We start from the raw sequence: 17,312 nt of genomic DNA, 5'->3' as shown, positions 1-17,312 counted from the left end.
GGTCAGAGTGCTCTCCTCTGTACCACACCACCATCCCTCCGGAGCTCCGACCACACTTAATGTTGCTGTGCTTGATGGGGGGCAGGAGGAGCTCTCTGTATCCATTTGGGCAGTTTGTGTTTAGGTCTGGTTTCAACCATGTCTCCAGTAGGATTATGATATCAATACTTTTTAAACTATTTATAAAGTGATTGTCTCTGCTTTTCAGCCCAAGGGCTGTGCTGTACAGTCTCTGGATGTTGCAAGTGCTGATGACGAAGGGTTTTTCATCATTTTCATCAATTTTAACGGCTGTAAGTTGCAAGTTGTAATTTGTTGTTGTTATTGTTAGGTGGTGTGGGCTGTGCGCTGTGTCCTCACCCCATCATGAGCCTGGAGCAGATGTCACTCAGTAGGTAGCGGATGTCGCTGAGCTCCGAGTTGCTGCCGTGTGTCGCTCCTGTGACAGCCTTGGCGTAGCTCATCGGCTGGGGGGCTGCTGTGGCCCCTGTACTGGGTGGTTGCTGTCTGGTTGGCGGGGAGGGTGGCGCTCGGTGGGTTCGCTGGTTCACTCTGCAGGGGGCTCCCAGAGTGCGCTGAGCAGGTGCCGTCCGGGGCCCCTGTGTGTGTTGCTGGTGTGTGGCGGGGGCCCTGGGTGTGTTGCTGGTGTGTGGCGGGGGGCCTGGGTGTGTTGCTGGTGTGTGGCGGGGGGCCTGGGTATGGCGTGGCTGTGGTGCTGTGACCCAGCAGCTCTGCTTTCCCCTCCCTCCCTCCCTCCCTCTCTCTCTCTCTCTCTCTCTGTATTTCAGCAGACTGTATACATGCACGGCTCCTTTAAATCCTGCCTGACTTTGCTGTGTATAGGCATCTCCTAGCAACGAGTCCTGGCCGGGGCGCCACGAGCCGAGAGATAAGCGCGCTGAGCCGCGTACAATAATTGTGTTAAATATACTGAACTGTATGTAATAGTACCTGTCTTCTGTGGTAAGTAAATGTTTTTATTTTCTCTCGATATAAACAAAATGATACAACTGAAAGATGAACTCAGTGCGGGTCTACAAAATGCTTTTCCTTTTGTTAATACAACTATTTTTAATACAACAGAGCCTGTCATTGTGATACATACAGTTATTTAAATTATGTTATTTTAATTCATAGTGGCAACGAATACGAATATTTTAAACAAACGAGACATTCCCATAGGTAATCTTTATAAATGTCGACACAACATACACACATACTGTTTCACTGCATACAATACAGAGAACTGGCATTAAATTAGTGCAAAACGAAAGATTGTACATTTGGGCTACTTTTGCAATTGCACAATGGGAATTAGGAACATGCACACACTCAAGTACGTTTTCCATTGCACTATGTGGTTTTCTATCTATATATAAGACAAGAAACATGCAAACCTTTTTAGGACACTGATGTGAAATATTGGGATAGACCCGAAAATTACAGACACTGCACACATAAGCAAGTATGGTTCTGCCATGTGACTAAAATGATCCTTATCTTTAACCACTTTACCATCAACTCCAGGAGGAAGACTGCTTCTTCTTACTTTGAAATTAGGCTATATTCAAAGAGATGGTTACCTAAAATAATAGCTCTCTGACAGCTTTCTCTTTGTCTGTGTTTACATGACTGGTAAATAAGTCATGCCACCAGAAAAAGTAGCCTTTATTTAAGGTGGTAGTGGCTGATTACTGTTTGAAACACTTTCAGTTTATGTCTGATTACAGTACATAACAGTCATGGCACTACCTCTAACTGCCATGACACTTAATCAGCACGTACATTTATATAAATAGACTCAGTGCCAAATATGACCAGCGGAGACGTGACAGTGCCAGGGGGCAGTGTGTCCAGACAACCCAGGTCTCTGAAGAAGGATGGCTTGTTTCCTATGGCACAAACTGCAGCCACCAGCAGAGAGCTCCACCAGCACTATAGAGACCTTCTAGAACCCCTCTCCTTGTTCTCAGAGAACAGACCAGAATGTGAAGAAACATACGGTAATGTCTGTGTCATTTGTAATTGAGACATGTGTACACTGCATGCGTAACACCAAAACCCTTCTTCAGAGGGATTGCATATACAGTGGTTTCTAGAAGTATCTAAACATATAGAGTACAGAAACACAAAAGGAAAGCAGCAACACTTGGACTAGAGAGAGAGAAGTAGGTGCAAGGCTCCCAGATTAAAATATAAACATTTAAACTTCAACAATTTTGAACAGTGTTTTATTTTTAAGTGGACAGATAACATTTGCAGGGTATTTGGGCGAGTCATACAAAACCAGACCAAATTATGTAAACCAAGTAGTAACAGCGCACTGAGAATATTTATGTTATGTTGAATACTTTTGAAGATGTATCTAGATCCAGATGAAGATGTATCTCAATCTAGATGTCTTAATGTGTGGTAGGCAAAATCCAGGAGGAGCGCCCAGTGACTCCTATCAGAGGCAGTGTAAAAGCGCCCCCTGCATCCCTGTCCGAATTCTGTCAGCTGATCCATCGCAGAATTCAGGTCAAGCCAGAGATCCAGTCTGTGACTGAGGAGGATCAGCAAACACTGGTAGGTAAAGATAATGATGGCATACCATTCTTTTTCTGTAAAGATTTCCATTGTAAATAACTGCAGGGGAGTCAAAGCATCGCACCTCTGAATCCCTGACCAGATTTGAGTTCACACAAACCCAGGAGTTGCTCGGCCACTTGTTGGAGTCTTGATCAGAGAGTTGGCATATCTCAGTCTTAGCTCATGCCTGAACTATGGGGCCCAATGCATGCACTAAGAGGAAGCTTTTAAAGTTTAGGGGAGCCAAAACATTTTCTGTTTCTGATTTAAAAAGTTTGATTTAGCATTTCAATCCACTGAAGCAGCCCTTGATGTGCCTGAAGGATTACTTTTTACCTGGCAGTTTGAAAGCAATGTTTTTTTGACAGGCAGCTTGGAGGATCTCTGTGTGGCCTCACTTTGTGCTGTCAGCACAATGCTTAGGAAGGGATTTACCCCCGAGTCAGTTTCAACTCTTTCAAACCTGCATTTGGTGTTCCCTGTTGGCTTTTAGACAAGGAAGATAACTGGAGTACTGTGGACAGCTGGACAACCTCTCACATCAGTTAATCACACAATGTATCAGTTTAAGGAGTAGGACATTTCTACACCAGCAGTAATTGTAATGTGTCTGTGGATAGATAAAAGATTTACCATTAATACGATAAACGCTGTGTTCTGCGTTTTCTTATGCACAACAGAAATATAATGTTCTTGTTCTTCCAGGCCGGAATCATTCTAGAAGAAGTTAAATTAATTTGGCTGGACTTAAAAGCTTTAATTTCCGATCCATCCCTGAGCCCGGAAGAGAACAAGGACCTGCAATGTCAAATTGTCACCCACATCATTCTAGTATGCGAGCAGCTGTTTCTGCACTATCTGTACATGGTGGACATTCTCAGACAGCGCCGTGTCTTCACTGATCAGGCCAACCTTTCTCGACTGGGGTCGCAGCTGTCAACAGACTGCACCAGACTGTGAGTGTCTGTTTCTTTTACAGGTAAACCCTGGGATGCAAAGTATTGGAAGTCTATATATTTTAGTGTGTTTATGCTAGGGAATAGGTTGTTGTTGTTGCCATTAGGAAATCCCCATGGTTTTGAATATTCTACAAGAGGGGAATTCTAGGGAAGCCACGGACAAAAGATATGTCCTAGACGAAGAATTCTTCGCTATTCAGCAACTTTTTGATTCAGGTCTTGCTGTTTTCAGATCTGCTTTTAAAACACCCCTAAAATGGCAGTCTGGATTATGAAGAAAGATTATGAAGGGTAATTCTTTATTTGGATGTCTAGCTAATGCAAATATTCACCTCGAGCAAAAAGCAATGAGAAGAAAAGGGGCCTCACAGGACACAGCATCTAGTCTGTTAGCGTTGGCTGTCCAGGACATATCTTTTGTCTGTGGCTTCCCTAGAATGAACCATGCTACCATTTTGTTTGATACCGTTAGAAACAATTGCCTTTTTTAAAATTGGTTTTCCCCAGATTGAACGTGCCTACAATAAGGCGTAATGTAATAGCCGACATCAAGGCCTCTCGGAGAGCAGTGCAGTTCAGTGATGGAAACCTGATACAGGGGCGAGCGCTTACATTTTCCCAGCCTCCAGACTCAGTTGTAACGCAGCCCCACACTACTGGAGAGTCTAGTTCAGCGGGCGCCCATTCATCACAGAGGGCCACTCAATCACACCCCCTGAGCCAGGGCAGAAGCAATGGGAGCTGTCAGACTGTGCACAGGCCTCATGAATCTTCTGTGGAGCAGGACCTTAGAGAGGTGACCACCTTCCTCACTGCTGTTGTCTCACACCAATGGCCGCTTTTCAACGGGGAAGCAGATGCAGGGACTTTAGGATTGGTTTTAATACACTAGACATAATCCTAAACATTATTTTTAAATGTTAAAATAATGTTGATATTTCTTGATGCCAGTTACTTTCATTCTTCTTCAAAATAATAATATGTGACTATAGTTATTTGGATCTTGAACTTGTACTACACATTGTTCGAAGAAGGGAGGTAGAGTGAGGGTAAATAAGAAAAAATGCTCATCAAACTGCCTATTATTTTTTTGAAAGTCATTTTATTTTATGTTATGACATATACATACCAGATGATGGCAGCATTGTTATAGAAGTGGTGACTGACAGAACTGATGAAAAATCTGCTATAACCCATGTATGTATTTCAGAATGATTTACTTGCAATTTTGGGTTCATGTTCATGTTTTCTTAAATTACATCATTATTTTATTTTCAGATTAGTGAAAAGATAGCAGATCTAAATTTGGAAAAGGTGTATGAAATCTTACCCTTTCAAGAAGTTTACACCAGAGGAGTCATGAAATGTAAGCAAATTATTGTGTGGAGGATTGAAATATGAATACAAAAAACTGCTGGGGATTTATTATTGTTATTATATTTTGTTTGTTTACAATAATTGTTTAATTAAATGGATGAACCAGGTAAAAGTGGCATAATTTGAGTCACCTTCGTGTGTAATTCTCATATCAGTTCCTAGTACGTTTGGACGTTTAGCTCCCATATTTTATTTATTTATTTATTTATTTATTTATTTATTTATTGATTTATAAGCAGATGGAAAATGACACTGTGGTTTGCTGGTAATCTTGTAGGGTGTCTTTGTAGGTGCTGCAGTGAGAAGTCCTAGCCCTACTGGTAGGAGTGGTCAAGCTTCTTGTGCTGAACATCACTGCATCTCCAAACTGAAGGTAGTAGTAGTTACCGAGGGACAAATATGCTGAATGTCATGTTGTTGCAGTTTTAAACCTACTATTATTAACGTAGTTCTTTCTTTCACAGGCATCTGAATCCATGCCAGACCTTCACAGTGAATCCCTCTCAGAAGAGCTTCAAATCAAACTACAAAGAACCTGTTCTGACTCTCCGGATGTGCTGTTACACACCACAGGACAAACAGCCAGCCTGGAGAAAACTATAAAACCAGCCGAGGATCTGAGAAGGTACCAGAACATAAGAACATAAGAACGTTTACAAACCAGAGGAGGCCATTCGACCCATCATGCTAGTTTGGTGTCCATTAATAACTAAGTGATCCAAGGATCCTCTCCAGTCTATTTTTAAATGTTCCCAAATTTTCAGCGTCAAACACATCGCTGGGGAGTTTGTTCCAGATTGTGACGACTCTCTGTGTGAAGAAGTGTCTCCTGTTTTCTGTCTTGAATGCCTTGAATGGCCAATTTCCATTTGTGTCCCCGGGTGCGTGTGTCCCTGCTGATCTGGAAAAGCTCCTCTGGTTTGATGTGGTCGATGCCTTTCATGATTTTGAAGACTTGAATCAAGTCCCCACGTAGTCTTCTCTGTTCCAGGGTGAAAAGGTTCAGTTCCTCAGTCTCTCAGTAGGACGTTACCTTCAGACCTGGAATCAGTCTGGTTGCTCTCCTCTGAACTGCCTCTAGAGCAGCGATTCGTAGACGTGACTTGTCTCACATGTCTCATTTGGGTGTTGTGGGTCAACAGTAGTAGCAACTGCTATATGCCATATGCCTATTATGTTCTGAATGATTTCTTCTAGAAATTATGAATATTATGTTTGTTTTGTAGACTATTGCAGGAAAGCAGCAGGGCCTCTTTGGAACAGTCTAATTTGTTAGAACCAGAAGCAGACTTGCCTGCGTTGATTAAAGCTATGAGCCACAGGAATGATTCAAGACTTCTACATTTACAGAACAATTTAAAGGTAATTATTTTGGGGAGAGAGTGAGAGAGATCAGAGTTCTTAGCGAACCAGTACAATATAGAATCATACAACCAGCAGAGAGGATAAAATGTGAAATGATGGCATGTCCTGATTTTGGAGAATATATGCAAAGATGTTGCATTGAAAGGATCATTTATGGCTGTATATGATTTATTTGCATACAAATCAAATGTCACTCATTGTAGAAAATGTCCACAAATTACACATTTTATTTCATAGGTGCACTATGAGGGGTGTTCGGGGTGTGTTTAAATGCCACAACATTTGTAAAGGCTGTGAGCATATGTATATAATACTAGCACAAATCACATTCCTGTATTATACCTGAAGTATATTATCTCTGTCTTGGGACTTGGGGCAGTTAGTGCATTTATGACATCACTTAATCCCCTTTTGGTTCTAGAAGTTGAAGGAAGAGGAGGAGTCTTCACTGAAGGAAGTGTGTGTGAATGAGCCTCAGCTCCCCCAGGCAGCTGTTGTGACTTTCCACCTTCCCAACAAATCTGTTGCACGGACAGCTGATGTTCGGGTTTCTGACAGAGTGCTAACAGACACGATTGAGATAAAGACAAATCCCCCTGTCTATAACGATCTGACTGGAGAGGTAATGTTTCCATTGTTTAAAATATTCCTCTTTTGGAGTTTTTTAGCAGAAGCTTATTTTCTCCCTTTCTCTTAGATATTATTTATTTGTTTCTTAGATACATTTGAAATGGCACCTCACATGACATCACATGGCCATTTTAATTGCAGTGGCACCTAGATGCACAATGGAAAACCAGGCAGGTGTAATATTGAAAGGGGAAAATTAGATTGTAATGTAAACCTTTGCTTTTTACACATAAGATATATCCATTATGATTTCCTTTTGTGTAGCTCATTGAGATCCATTAGAAAGCTCTCATTCACTCACATATTTTGAAATTCACCTGCAGATTGAGCCCTCTACCGTCAAGTGGCTGGATCGAAATCTTTTCTACGGAGAAGAAATTAAAGATGTGTATAAGGAATTAGCCAAGAGCTTTTCAACTGAGTACTTAGATTTTGACCGGGTGAGAAGGACATTTATATACTCTGTGTACCGCAATCGACGAGGGTCCCTGGAACTGTGGGGCAGCAGCGCTAAACACTGTGCCACTGTGCCTCCCTGTTTGAAGATCAAGCCAACACAAAGCAGGAATTATTATATGAATACAGTCTTAACCAAAACACTGTATTCTTGTAAACCAGCTGTACCATCTAAAAAGAAGTCTGCCTCTACCTTTTGTGCCTTTTTAGCAGCAAGTAAACACAGCCAATGTTTTCTAAAGATTTCCTTTGTCCCCATCAGGACCCAATGGTTGAGCCTGCGATGCCTAAGGCAGACCTGCCCGCCTATTTAGCATCTTTAGCTTTGACTAGGCAAAGAAAGCACAGGTTTGTCAAACAAGAACTGGGGGGAGGCTACCAGTTGAGACAAAAAGGGCTTTAATTAGTAAATTACTACATTGAGTTAATATACCAATTCAGCCCTAGATCGTTCGCAGGAAAATATCTAAACTGAACCTACTTAATTGTGACAGGAATTGAAGAACAGTGTTTAAGAAAAGACAAGATTACACAAGGAAACGCTGCTTTGCAAGTTTCTATGATCTCGCATATGGAATAAAAGCACCCTTATATGTGTCCTAGGGCTTCATTCTGATTAAAAGGAATATTTATGGGAATATTCAAGGTGATTTAAGTAAAGCCTGTTAAATATTAATAGCCTTCACTGCTGATTCCACTCTTTATTTACGGAGGTTAGAAAAAATAACGAACCACCCACTGACGATCACAAACCAGAGGATGTGTCATCGCAGGAGGATGCTTCTTGGCTGCAGTGGTGGAAAGCCACTTTAAATTTCAATGAATACCTGAAGTACATCTCATCTCAGGTAAATGTACTACAGTAGCATTTAAGCACTTTATTTTAAAAAGTGAAGAAAAAAAGGTTTGTGGTAAGTCCCTGATTTAAAATCGCTCCATTTGTTAACTAATCAGTTATTATTCATATTAATGAGAAGATATCAGTTTTTGTGTCTTCCCTTCATCTTCTGTAACTTTTTTCCTTTTGTCTTTTAGGATTCCGAACACCTTGGAGTTATTTTTCACTTGTACAACAGCGATGATAGCGACGAAGAAGACAAACAAAGGAAAGCTCTTGCTCTTCAGCTGGAAGAGAAGGAGAAGTCAGTAGCTTCTCACAATCCGACTTTTTAGCAAGCCAAGTACACCCAATACCAGAACACAATTAAATTCCACCATTTATTTCGTTCTCACCAAATTGAAAGGGTCTCAACAAAAATCGAAGGGGATAACTCCATGGATCATGTATCAAAAGTAATTGATATTATTGACGATGAGTCTTTTAACTCTAAGCTTTACTTACAGCGACATGCAGTATTTGTATGTTTTGTATGTTGAGACAAGTTGTATATATCTTTATTTTCATTGCCTAAGATATCGGTCATTGTTTCAGAATGAAGAGAGAGGAGATGAATGCCCTGAAGACCCAGAAGCAGGCATATGTGGCCGGGATGTGGAATGTAAACTCGGTTTTGCTTGGAGGTCTTGGGAAGGAACCAGTATTGGAAGGTAAACATAATCAGTCCTCCTCTCTTCTTCTTTGGCAACACCACCTTACAGATTCAGTGCACAGCATGAATTTTTACTTCCTGTCAATTGAACTGATTACAACGGGCAAGCCCAACAGGTGCTTCCACTCAAAGCAGACTGCTTTTGAGTATTTTGACTGGCTGTCACTGGGTCACTCTGACTTTCTCCCTGAAAAGATTGCCTTCTTTCCCAGAATTATATATTTATTTGTAGTCTGTAGTTTTCTTTTTATTTACATGATAATTTATTTATTATAACTTTTGTGTTGCTTAGCAGATGCCCTTAGCTACTGTATATGTATAAATATATTCTATCTTTTGCAGGTGAAGATAAACCAGTAGAAAAAGCTGCTTTGATTTTGACACCGGTAAGAAATTCATGAACCTGTCAATGCACTACATCATGAAACGGATTTGTTACATTTATGAACAGAAAGCAATATTTTCAATTATTTTACTTAAGTTGTGAATACCTTCCACCATTTAATGTTAATTTATGTTTTACATTCCTGCGTATACAAAGCTGAACAAAAAATATGATGAAATCACATTTATTTGTAAGTCTTGTTTTATCTTGATAATGAAGCTTGAAATACATACATACAATCCTGTCTGCTCCCTCCCTTTTCACATTTCCTCTTAGTTACATTTTGCCTGGCTGTATCTCCCGAGTTCATCCTTGGGCTGTCACTGTGTACAGAAGAATAGAAAAAAAAGTACAATAGAAGGCGCAGTTCTTTGTTTTTGAAATGTTGTTTTGTGACCTGTAGAAGGCCAGAGCAAAAGGACAGGGCTCTGTGGGGCACTCCCCTGTGAAGCTGACAGCCAGGTCAGAGCAGCAACACTTACAGAGCAGACTGGAGAGCATCTGGACAGCTCTTCATGTCCCGGATGGAGAAAGGCTGGACATGGCAATCAAATACAGCTCACATGCCTACAAGGAACGTCTTGGGGAGGTCAGTTGCAGTTCTAGTTTTTGTTTTGTCCCCCCTCCGCCGCTTTCCATAAGACAATCATTCAAACATAACTTTAGTTGTTGCCTGAAGAAGAAATGCAATGTACACTTGGCTCACTGATCTGGGGACCCTATAAACAAAGCAGAGGATCCCATTTGATCAATTCACTCCATTCCTGCTGATTATCTGAAACTGCTTCTGATCTGTTCACACCAGTGCAGCTTTAGTTCTCTTAATGTAATAGTAGTTAGGCGACCGTGGTAGGAATTACAGTTGCTCTCTTACACGTGGAGTCAAGTCTTTTTGTCTGGAACAGGGATCTCCAGTCCTCAAGGGCCACTGTCTGGCAGTTTTTGTAAGCATGATCTACTTAAGACCTGGGGGAAAAAATGCTTAAGGAAATAACTGTCTCCGTTAGGTAATTAAGAGCTGAGTTGGAACCAGAAGCTTTGGAAGACTCAATTTGTTCATCCCCTTAGACTAGACAAACGTCCTTTTGTCTCAATAAATCATAAGCACTTTTCTAAATCTCAGGAAGATGGAAGAAATTCAAATAATCCACAGCGGTCCATGATACCAACTAAAACTGGTTAATTCAAATACCAGACTTTCACTCAAAACAATTTTTTTCCCCCTCCATCTAATTTCTTAATTATGGAATTGAATTAATTTTTAATAGGCTGGGTGGATTTCAGCGTTTCTTCCTGTGGTCCCTACCTACATAAACTGCAATTAGTGTTGTTAATCCATGTTGGTCTCTCAATGGAATCACAGAGATCTGCTGACCAATCACACATCTATTAATAATTACTCCATTAATTTACAGGATTACGTTGTTACCTTTGCTTTCATCAGATAGAGAGCAATGCACCTGCTGGAGGAATTAAACTGCTGTTGGTGTAATTATTTGAGTGGAAAGAAAATACTTTGTATTTATTTGTTTATTTGACAGGGACAGTGTACATTTATGAACATTGTTGTAAATGTGCCAGAGTTAGCCAAGTGGCTAATTGTCATCTGTAGTCCCTGGTCAGGGAGATCACAACATAAAATGAAAAAACTTTAAAAATATCACATAGCATGAAGGCCTCTAGACAACATAATAAAAACAACATCAGCGAACAAAGAGAAACAAGAAACAGAAACATTTGCTCCCAACAAGTCTTTTTTTTTCTTTTACTCGAAGATTAATACAACTAGGTAGGTACTCCGAAAGGTGCATTGTCCCTGTTTCACCTGTTTGTGACTTTACAGCGCATCCTTTTGATAGAGAGGAAATATTCAAATTTGTTATCATATTGACCTAATTGAGAATGGGACACAGGTTAATGAGGCTAATTACACGTTATAAGGCAGGTAGACACAGCAGATTTAAATACAGAAAGCCAATCAAATCGGTAGAGGTTCTGGATTGGAATGGATTTGTGTTGGGATATTCCTGTTCTTATAACACACCATGTGGCAAGATTAGTTTTGCCATTAAGAGCGAGGTCATTCATATTCTGACCTTTATTTATTTATTTATTGGCCTGGAGATCCATTGAGTAAGCTCTGCTGACCCTTGTGCCTTTGAGATCAAAATGGGGGAGATCGAGCAGTGTGGGCTCATGTCATCCTTCCCAGTGTTGACAGCTGTGAGGTCATCAGTGTGGTAAGACTAGTGGGACAGCGGAGCTGAGCTGTGTCCAGAATGGCTTCAGAGCTCATATTCCTCACAGGCAACACAGAAAAAGAACAAACAGATAAGATGAGAGCTAAGAGGGAGCAAAACTTATGATCTGCACAAAGTATGATGTTGTGTAGGTACAGTGCCATAGACAATGAACTGCCAACCCACCATCCAAGTTCTACATCTGTGTTTGTAAATCCCCTTACACATTTAAACCACTGTTGGCAGCCTGACAATCAACAAACCATAAGAAAAGCATGGCAAGTTAATAATAAGCTAATTCAGGAGCTTTGGCCGGACCCTGATAAGACTTTGATGGATGGAGTGTAATAATGTGCTTGGATTTGGCCTGAACTCGCTTGTCTCAGGGAACAATGGCCAAAAAATAAGAAAGAGAAGAGAAGAAAATGAAAAAATGCTTTTATTTACTGCAGTGGTCTTCCATAACACACTGAAATCATTTTAACTATTTCTTAATGAAATGTGACAGTTCCCTTTGGCTGATGTCATCTGAAATTCAGCCTCTTCACTACCAAATCAATTTTGAAAGGAGATATGGCACAGGTCATCCAATTTAAAGCCTGAGGTTTCTGTTCTTATGTAATTCATGATTTATAAAGGAAACACACTAAATTGCCAAAGCTGCAGTCATTATTCTGCAGAAACACTAGGATTTTACTAGGAAAAACATATTTTTTCACAGTAAATTACAATATATTGTTGTCCATTAATTGTAGAAAGAGGTTTTTTCTTGCTTTGCACCAAGTGGATAACACATTGCAGTTCTGCAGGTAGCACGTTGGACAACATACAGTGCAAACATTATTCTATGTGCAAATTTAAACATTTTGAGACATAAGGATTACTGTTAACTGTAAATAAAAAGATGAAAACATTGTAAGATTTTAATTTCCTTATGAAAGATTTTGCATCATATATGTGTGTTGCCATTTTAACAGATACATTTGGGCAGTTTTCACAGAGAGCACATCATCTTATACCTTCTGTTTTCTCTCTTGATGGTCATTTGTTGCCAATCATTGATGGTTTATTAATTAGTAGGATTAAAACACACATCTTAAGTAGCATAAGATTATGTATCTCTCCATTCCGAGTAGGGTGTTGCTCTGTGGTAATATATTAACTCAAAGCTATTGCTGTGCATACTGCACATAAACACACCAGCTAAACCTTTCCTTGGGGATTATCATTATTTTATTTAAAATATTTTTCAAATTTCAGTTGGGTTCAATATGAGATTTTATGACTCTGAACGTACTGGTTCCTCCAAACCCATTTTTGGTAAGACATTAATTCCTTCCTGTAAGCACTCCAGCTTGTAGGTGACTGAGTTTCCTACTCATCACCCCCCCCCAACTCTCCCCCACCTTCAGCCAGCGGCGGTCTTTCAATCCTCTGCCCACAGTGCTTAGCATCCACACACCAGCACAAGTGTGTGATGTAACCACTGTCCTTGTCCTCCTCCCACACATCTACGTAGGAAAAAGCATACACACAGCCACTGCAGCTTAACTAGGAGTGAAACTGTAGCGAGCAAGGTAAAAAAAAAAAAAAAAAGTTCTAACAAAAACCTGAATTACATTTGTAGATTTTCTTTGTTTGTGTGCCTCTCTATGTGTGTGTTGGTCTCCAGGCAACCAGTGCATGGGAAAAAGCTGTCCAGTTCATCCAGCAGAGGGAGTCCTTGCTAGCGAAACTGGAGCAATTCGAGAGCAACGCCTCAGACCCCAATAGGTTTTTTGAACGAGGTAAGCTTTGTGCACATGCCCTGTCAGCTTCAGTCCCTGCCAAAGAGCACCTGTATGGCACAGACCTCTACTTGTCATGCCCTTAAGCACAGGTAGATACCCCTGGTCTTAAAGATGATTAAATATCTTGGCAATGGTAAGTGAGAGGAGCATCACGGGCTGATGTATTGCTTCAATTTGGCACAGGTTATCGTGGCACATCAATTGCAAGAATGGATGAATCCAAACAAAGGGAAAAACTGCATTCCCAGATATCCGCTGTTGAGAGCCCACTGGGCAAGGCTGTACATCACCTCCAGGACTGCTTTCATGACACTGTCACGTACAAAGTAAGTACACAGTGCCCTACTACAGCTTCAGAAATACTAGCATATTTTCTAGCCTGTCTGGTAAGCACATGCTGTTCTTAAAGTTCAGAAGCTATGACAAATTCCCTCTTTCCTTTTATCTCCAAATAAACCAAGCATTGATGAAGATCAAGTGGAAAACAATTCTCCTCCCTCCCAAAATTTACACAATTCAGCACCTATGTTAAGTAATCTGATATGCATACTTTATGAATGTAGGCTTCGATTTCAAAATGAGTGCCATTTGATAAAGATGAAGAGAAACCTGAGGAACTGTAATGGCTTCATTATAAAACACGGCACATCCGGCCATAAAGAAGCGGTTCAGATAAATGTTCTCAATTTCATCACTCTCCTATGACTACAGTCTTTTATATTGGAAATTGGTTAACGTCTCCTGAGATGACTATACACTTAAACTCAATTATAAGTATAATTTGTTAAAATTATATTTTTACCAAAATCTCCAGGAAAAGACAACTTGCAGTGGTGGTTAGAGAACAAGACTGAACTTCAGCTACTGAATTTAAAACCATACTAAATGTTTATTTAGCAGTCATTTGTTGAGGGCAACTCATTTCTTGTTTCTTGTAATAAGAGACTTTAGGAGAAAGGGAACTGATAGATCTCCTGTTGTGATTGTTTCAGGGCCGGCCCTATGCTGAGAAGATGCGCTGGGACAGAATTGAGATGCTGTACTGGCTGCAGCAGGAGCGTCGCAGACGGGCGCTGGAGAGAGTGGGGGAGCGTGGGGGGGGCCTGCCTGGGAGACTGCCTCCCCTACATCCACCCCAACACCTGCAGCCTGGCACAGAGGCCCTGGGCCTACCATACCCACTCACACACCTCACTCCACAGTGACAACACCGCCCCTCTGCACTGCAAATAAACTGTTCCACCCCGAGAAGCTTTTTGTTTGCAAAATCTAAATTTTTTGTTCTGTTTAAAAATATGTATAAATGATAAAAAACAAAGAAAGATTAACAAGAAAATAAGTGCCTGGAAAGAAATATATCCTTTTTTTGGTTTTAGTTTCTTTGACAAAATGTAGGTCACATAATATTAAAACAGGCCAGCACTAATATATATAAATATACATATATACAGGCTATATATATATAGCCTACACTATACACTATGTATCTCTCTCTCTCTCTCTCTCTCTCTCTCTCTCTCTATCTATCTATCTATATATATATATATATATATATATATATATATCAATGATAAGTGGTCTCTTAATTGTTTCCAAAGCTGTATATATATCTGTCTCTATGTATATATCTATATATATTATCTATTAAGAAAAACTGAGAAACCTAGGTATCATGGGTAGCCAGTTGTGACAAATATGATGATTACTGAGCAAGGATGATTGAGATTTTCTGGCTGTGTTGTGTTCTTTTATTCTGTAAATAACTGTAAATACCAGTGTGTAATAGGCTTGCACTGTTGTTGAAGACTCTTTGGAGAAATAAATAGCTAGCTACAGCTACAAGCAGCTCTCAAATAAATTAGCTGGCTATACTTATAAGCTTCTTTGAAAATGGAGCATGATACTACCAAAGCTGCTTTTATGGAGTTACAATATTTTAAACAGGTGAAAATAAATCAGAATACCAAGTATTAAGCAGAGTATTTTTACATCAGTTAGTTTTACTGGATTACCAAGATGTAATGGTAGTCAAAAGCAGATAATCGTCAAGAGTACCCTTAAAGCAGTCTTTCTAAACATTTGGAAACAAATGAACACTCATGTTCACTGACCTGATTAGTGACATTTTCTATAAGTGTAAAAAAAGGTGAACAATTCATTAATTAGCACTTTGAGTCAAACAGATCAAAATGTTGATTTTTAATTTCATTTTATCTTAATTAACTCAGAGCACTCTGCTTGAGGGAATACATTGGAGGAATAACCATAGTGTGAACTTCCTCAGGATTTTTCAGGCTTGGGAGTTCTTTGCCTGCTGATGAAGCAAACTGCATACTCTCCAATTTCAGAAAAAGGCATAATTTCAGCAAAGATATATTCTATGAGCTAACTGTGAGGTTTAAACTGTGCTGACTAACAGCTTGAATAGATTGGCACGAAACACAGCCTGTTGGTGGTTGATAAGGAATAAATCTGTGATTTCTGGAGGTATGGTAAATTGTGTGTGTGTTTGTGTGTCTTTGACATTTTAATCTGGTCTCTCCTAGAATGCATCTAGGAGAGACCAGATTAAAATGTCAAAGACACACACCTCCAGCATCTTTTCATTTGGTCTGTGTCTCACGAATGTTCTTCTTTGTGAGCTGAACACCTCAAACTTAGATTCGTCTGTACATATCACTTTTTTTTCCAATCTTCCTCTGTTTGGGGTCTGTGTTCTTTTGCCCATCTTAATCTTTTTATTATCCAGTTTGAGATATGGCTTTTTCTTTGCAACTCTGCCTAGAAGTCGCCTTTTCACTGTGTTTTGTGGGTACTATTTAATGAAGCTGCCAGTTGAGGACCTGTGAGGCGTCTGTTTCTCAAACTAGACACTAATGTATTTGTCCTCTTGCTCAGTTGTGCACCAGGGCCTCCCACTCCTCTTTCTATTCTGGTTAGAGCCAGTTTGCGCTGTTCTGTGAATGGAGTAGTATACAGAGTTGGCAATTTCTTGCATGGAACAGCCTTCATTTCTCAGAACAAGAATAGACTGACGAGTTTCAGAAGAAAGTTCTCTGTTTCTGGCCATTTTGAGCCTGTAATGGAACCCACAATTGCTGATGCTCCAGATACTCAACTAGTCTAAAGAAGGCCAGGTTTATTGCTTCTTTAATCAGCACAACAGTTTTCAGCTGTGCTAACATAATTGCAAAAGGGTTTTCTAATGATCAATTATCCTTTTAAAATGATAAACTTGGATTAGCAAACACAATGTGCCATTGGAACACAGAACTGATGGTTGCTGATAATGGGCCTCTGTACGCCTATGTAGAGATTCCATTACAAATCAGCCGTTTCCACCTACAATGTCAATTACAACATTAACAATGTCTACACTGTAATTCTGATCTATTTGATGATATTTTAATGGACAGAAAAATTGCTTTTCTTTCGAAAACAAGGAAATTTCTAAGTGACCCCAAACTTTTGAACGGTAGTGTAAATATATATATATATATATACTCACCTAAAGGATTATTAGGAACACCATACTAATACTGTGTTTGACCCCCTTTCGCCTTCAGAACTGCCTTAATTCTACGTGGCATTGATTCAACAAGGTGCTGAAAGCATTCTTTAGAAATGTTGGCCCATATTGATAGGATAGCATCTTGCAGTTGATGGAGATTTGTGGGATGCACATCCAGGGCACGAAGCTCCCGTTCCACCACATCCCAAAGATGCTCTATTGGGTTGAGATCTGGTGACTGTGGGGGCCAGTTTAGTACAGTGAACTCATTGTCATGTTCAAGAAACCAATTTGAAATGATTCGACCTTTGTGACATGGTGCATTATCCTGCTGGAAGTAGCCATCAGAGGATGGGTACATGGTGGTCATAAAGGGATGGACATGGTCAGAAACAATGCTCAGGTAGGCCGTGGCATTTAAACGATGCCCAATTGGCACTAAGGGGCCTAAAGTGTGCCAAGAAAACATCCCCCACAC

The 17,312-nt window shown here is 40.1% G+C and overlaps 1 protein-coding gene across 2 annotated transcripts; it reads left to right on the top strand.

Annotated features, from left to right (window-relative positions):
- Nucleotides 1–873: 873 nt before the first annotated feature.
- Nucleotides 874–14,774, top strand: ccdc87 (coiled-coil domain containing 87). 2 transcript variants are annotated; one of them, XM_066705638.1, is made up of 20 exons: nucleotides 874–963; nucleotides 1,800–2,003; nucleotides 2,417–2,568; nucleotides 3,277–3,527; nucleotides 4,038–4,326; nucleotides 4,809–4,896; nucleotides 5,198–5,280; nucleotides 5,372–5,532; nucleotides 6,134–6,269; nucleotides 6,694–6,894; nucleotides 7,226–7,342; nucleotides 7,621–7,706; nucleotides 8,077–8,206; nucleotides 8,394–8,500; nucleotides 8,791–8,906; nucleotides 9,251–9,294; nucleotides 9,697–9,882; nucleotides 13,206–13,320; nucleotides 13,507–13,649; nucleotides 14,316–14,774. In XM_066705638.1, the coding sequence occupies exons 2-20, from the start codon at nucleotides 1,814–1,816 to the stop codon at nucleotides 14,526–14,528; spliced, it is 2,808 nt and encodes a 935-aa protein (XP_066561735.1). In that variant the 5' UTR covers nucleotides 874–963; nucleotides 1,800–1,813; the 3' UTR covers nucleotides 14,529–14,774. The 2 variants fall into 2 exon arrangements, with proteins under 2 accessions (XP_066561735.1, XP_066561736.1); XM_066705639.1 differs by lacking the exon at nucleotides 874–963 and having other exon boundaries at nucleotides 1,509–2,003.
- Nucleotides 14,775–17,312: the final 2,538 nt, after the last annotated feature.

The sequence above is a fragment of the Amia ocellicauda genome, chromosome 5 (assembly GCF_036373705.1).
Source record: "Amia ocellicauda isolate fAmiCal2 chromosome 5, fAmiCal2.hap1, whole genome shotgun sequence".
Lineage (NCBI taxonomy): Eukaryota > Metazoa > Chordata > Actinopteri > Amiiformes > Amiidae > Amia > Amia ocellicauda.
This window is presented reverse-complemented; position numbering and strand designations above follow the sequence as displayed.

Bases quoted from the DNA above. Each gene is read 5' to 3' on its own strand.
- ccdc87 (XM_066705638.1), top strand. From the start codon at position 1,814: ATGACCAGCGGAGACGTGACAGTGCCAGGGGGCAGTGTGTCCAGACAA. The intron at 2,004-2,416 runs GTAATGTCTGTG...AATGTGTGGTAG, and splicing joins AGAATGTGAAGAAACATACG to GCAAAATCCAGGAGGAGCGC. The intron at 6,270-6,693 runs GTAATTATTTTG...TTTTGGTTCTAG, and splicing joins ATTTACAGAACAATTTAAAG to AAGTTGAAGGAAGAGGAGGA.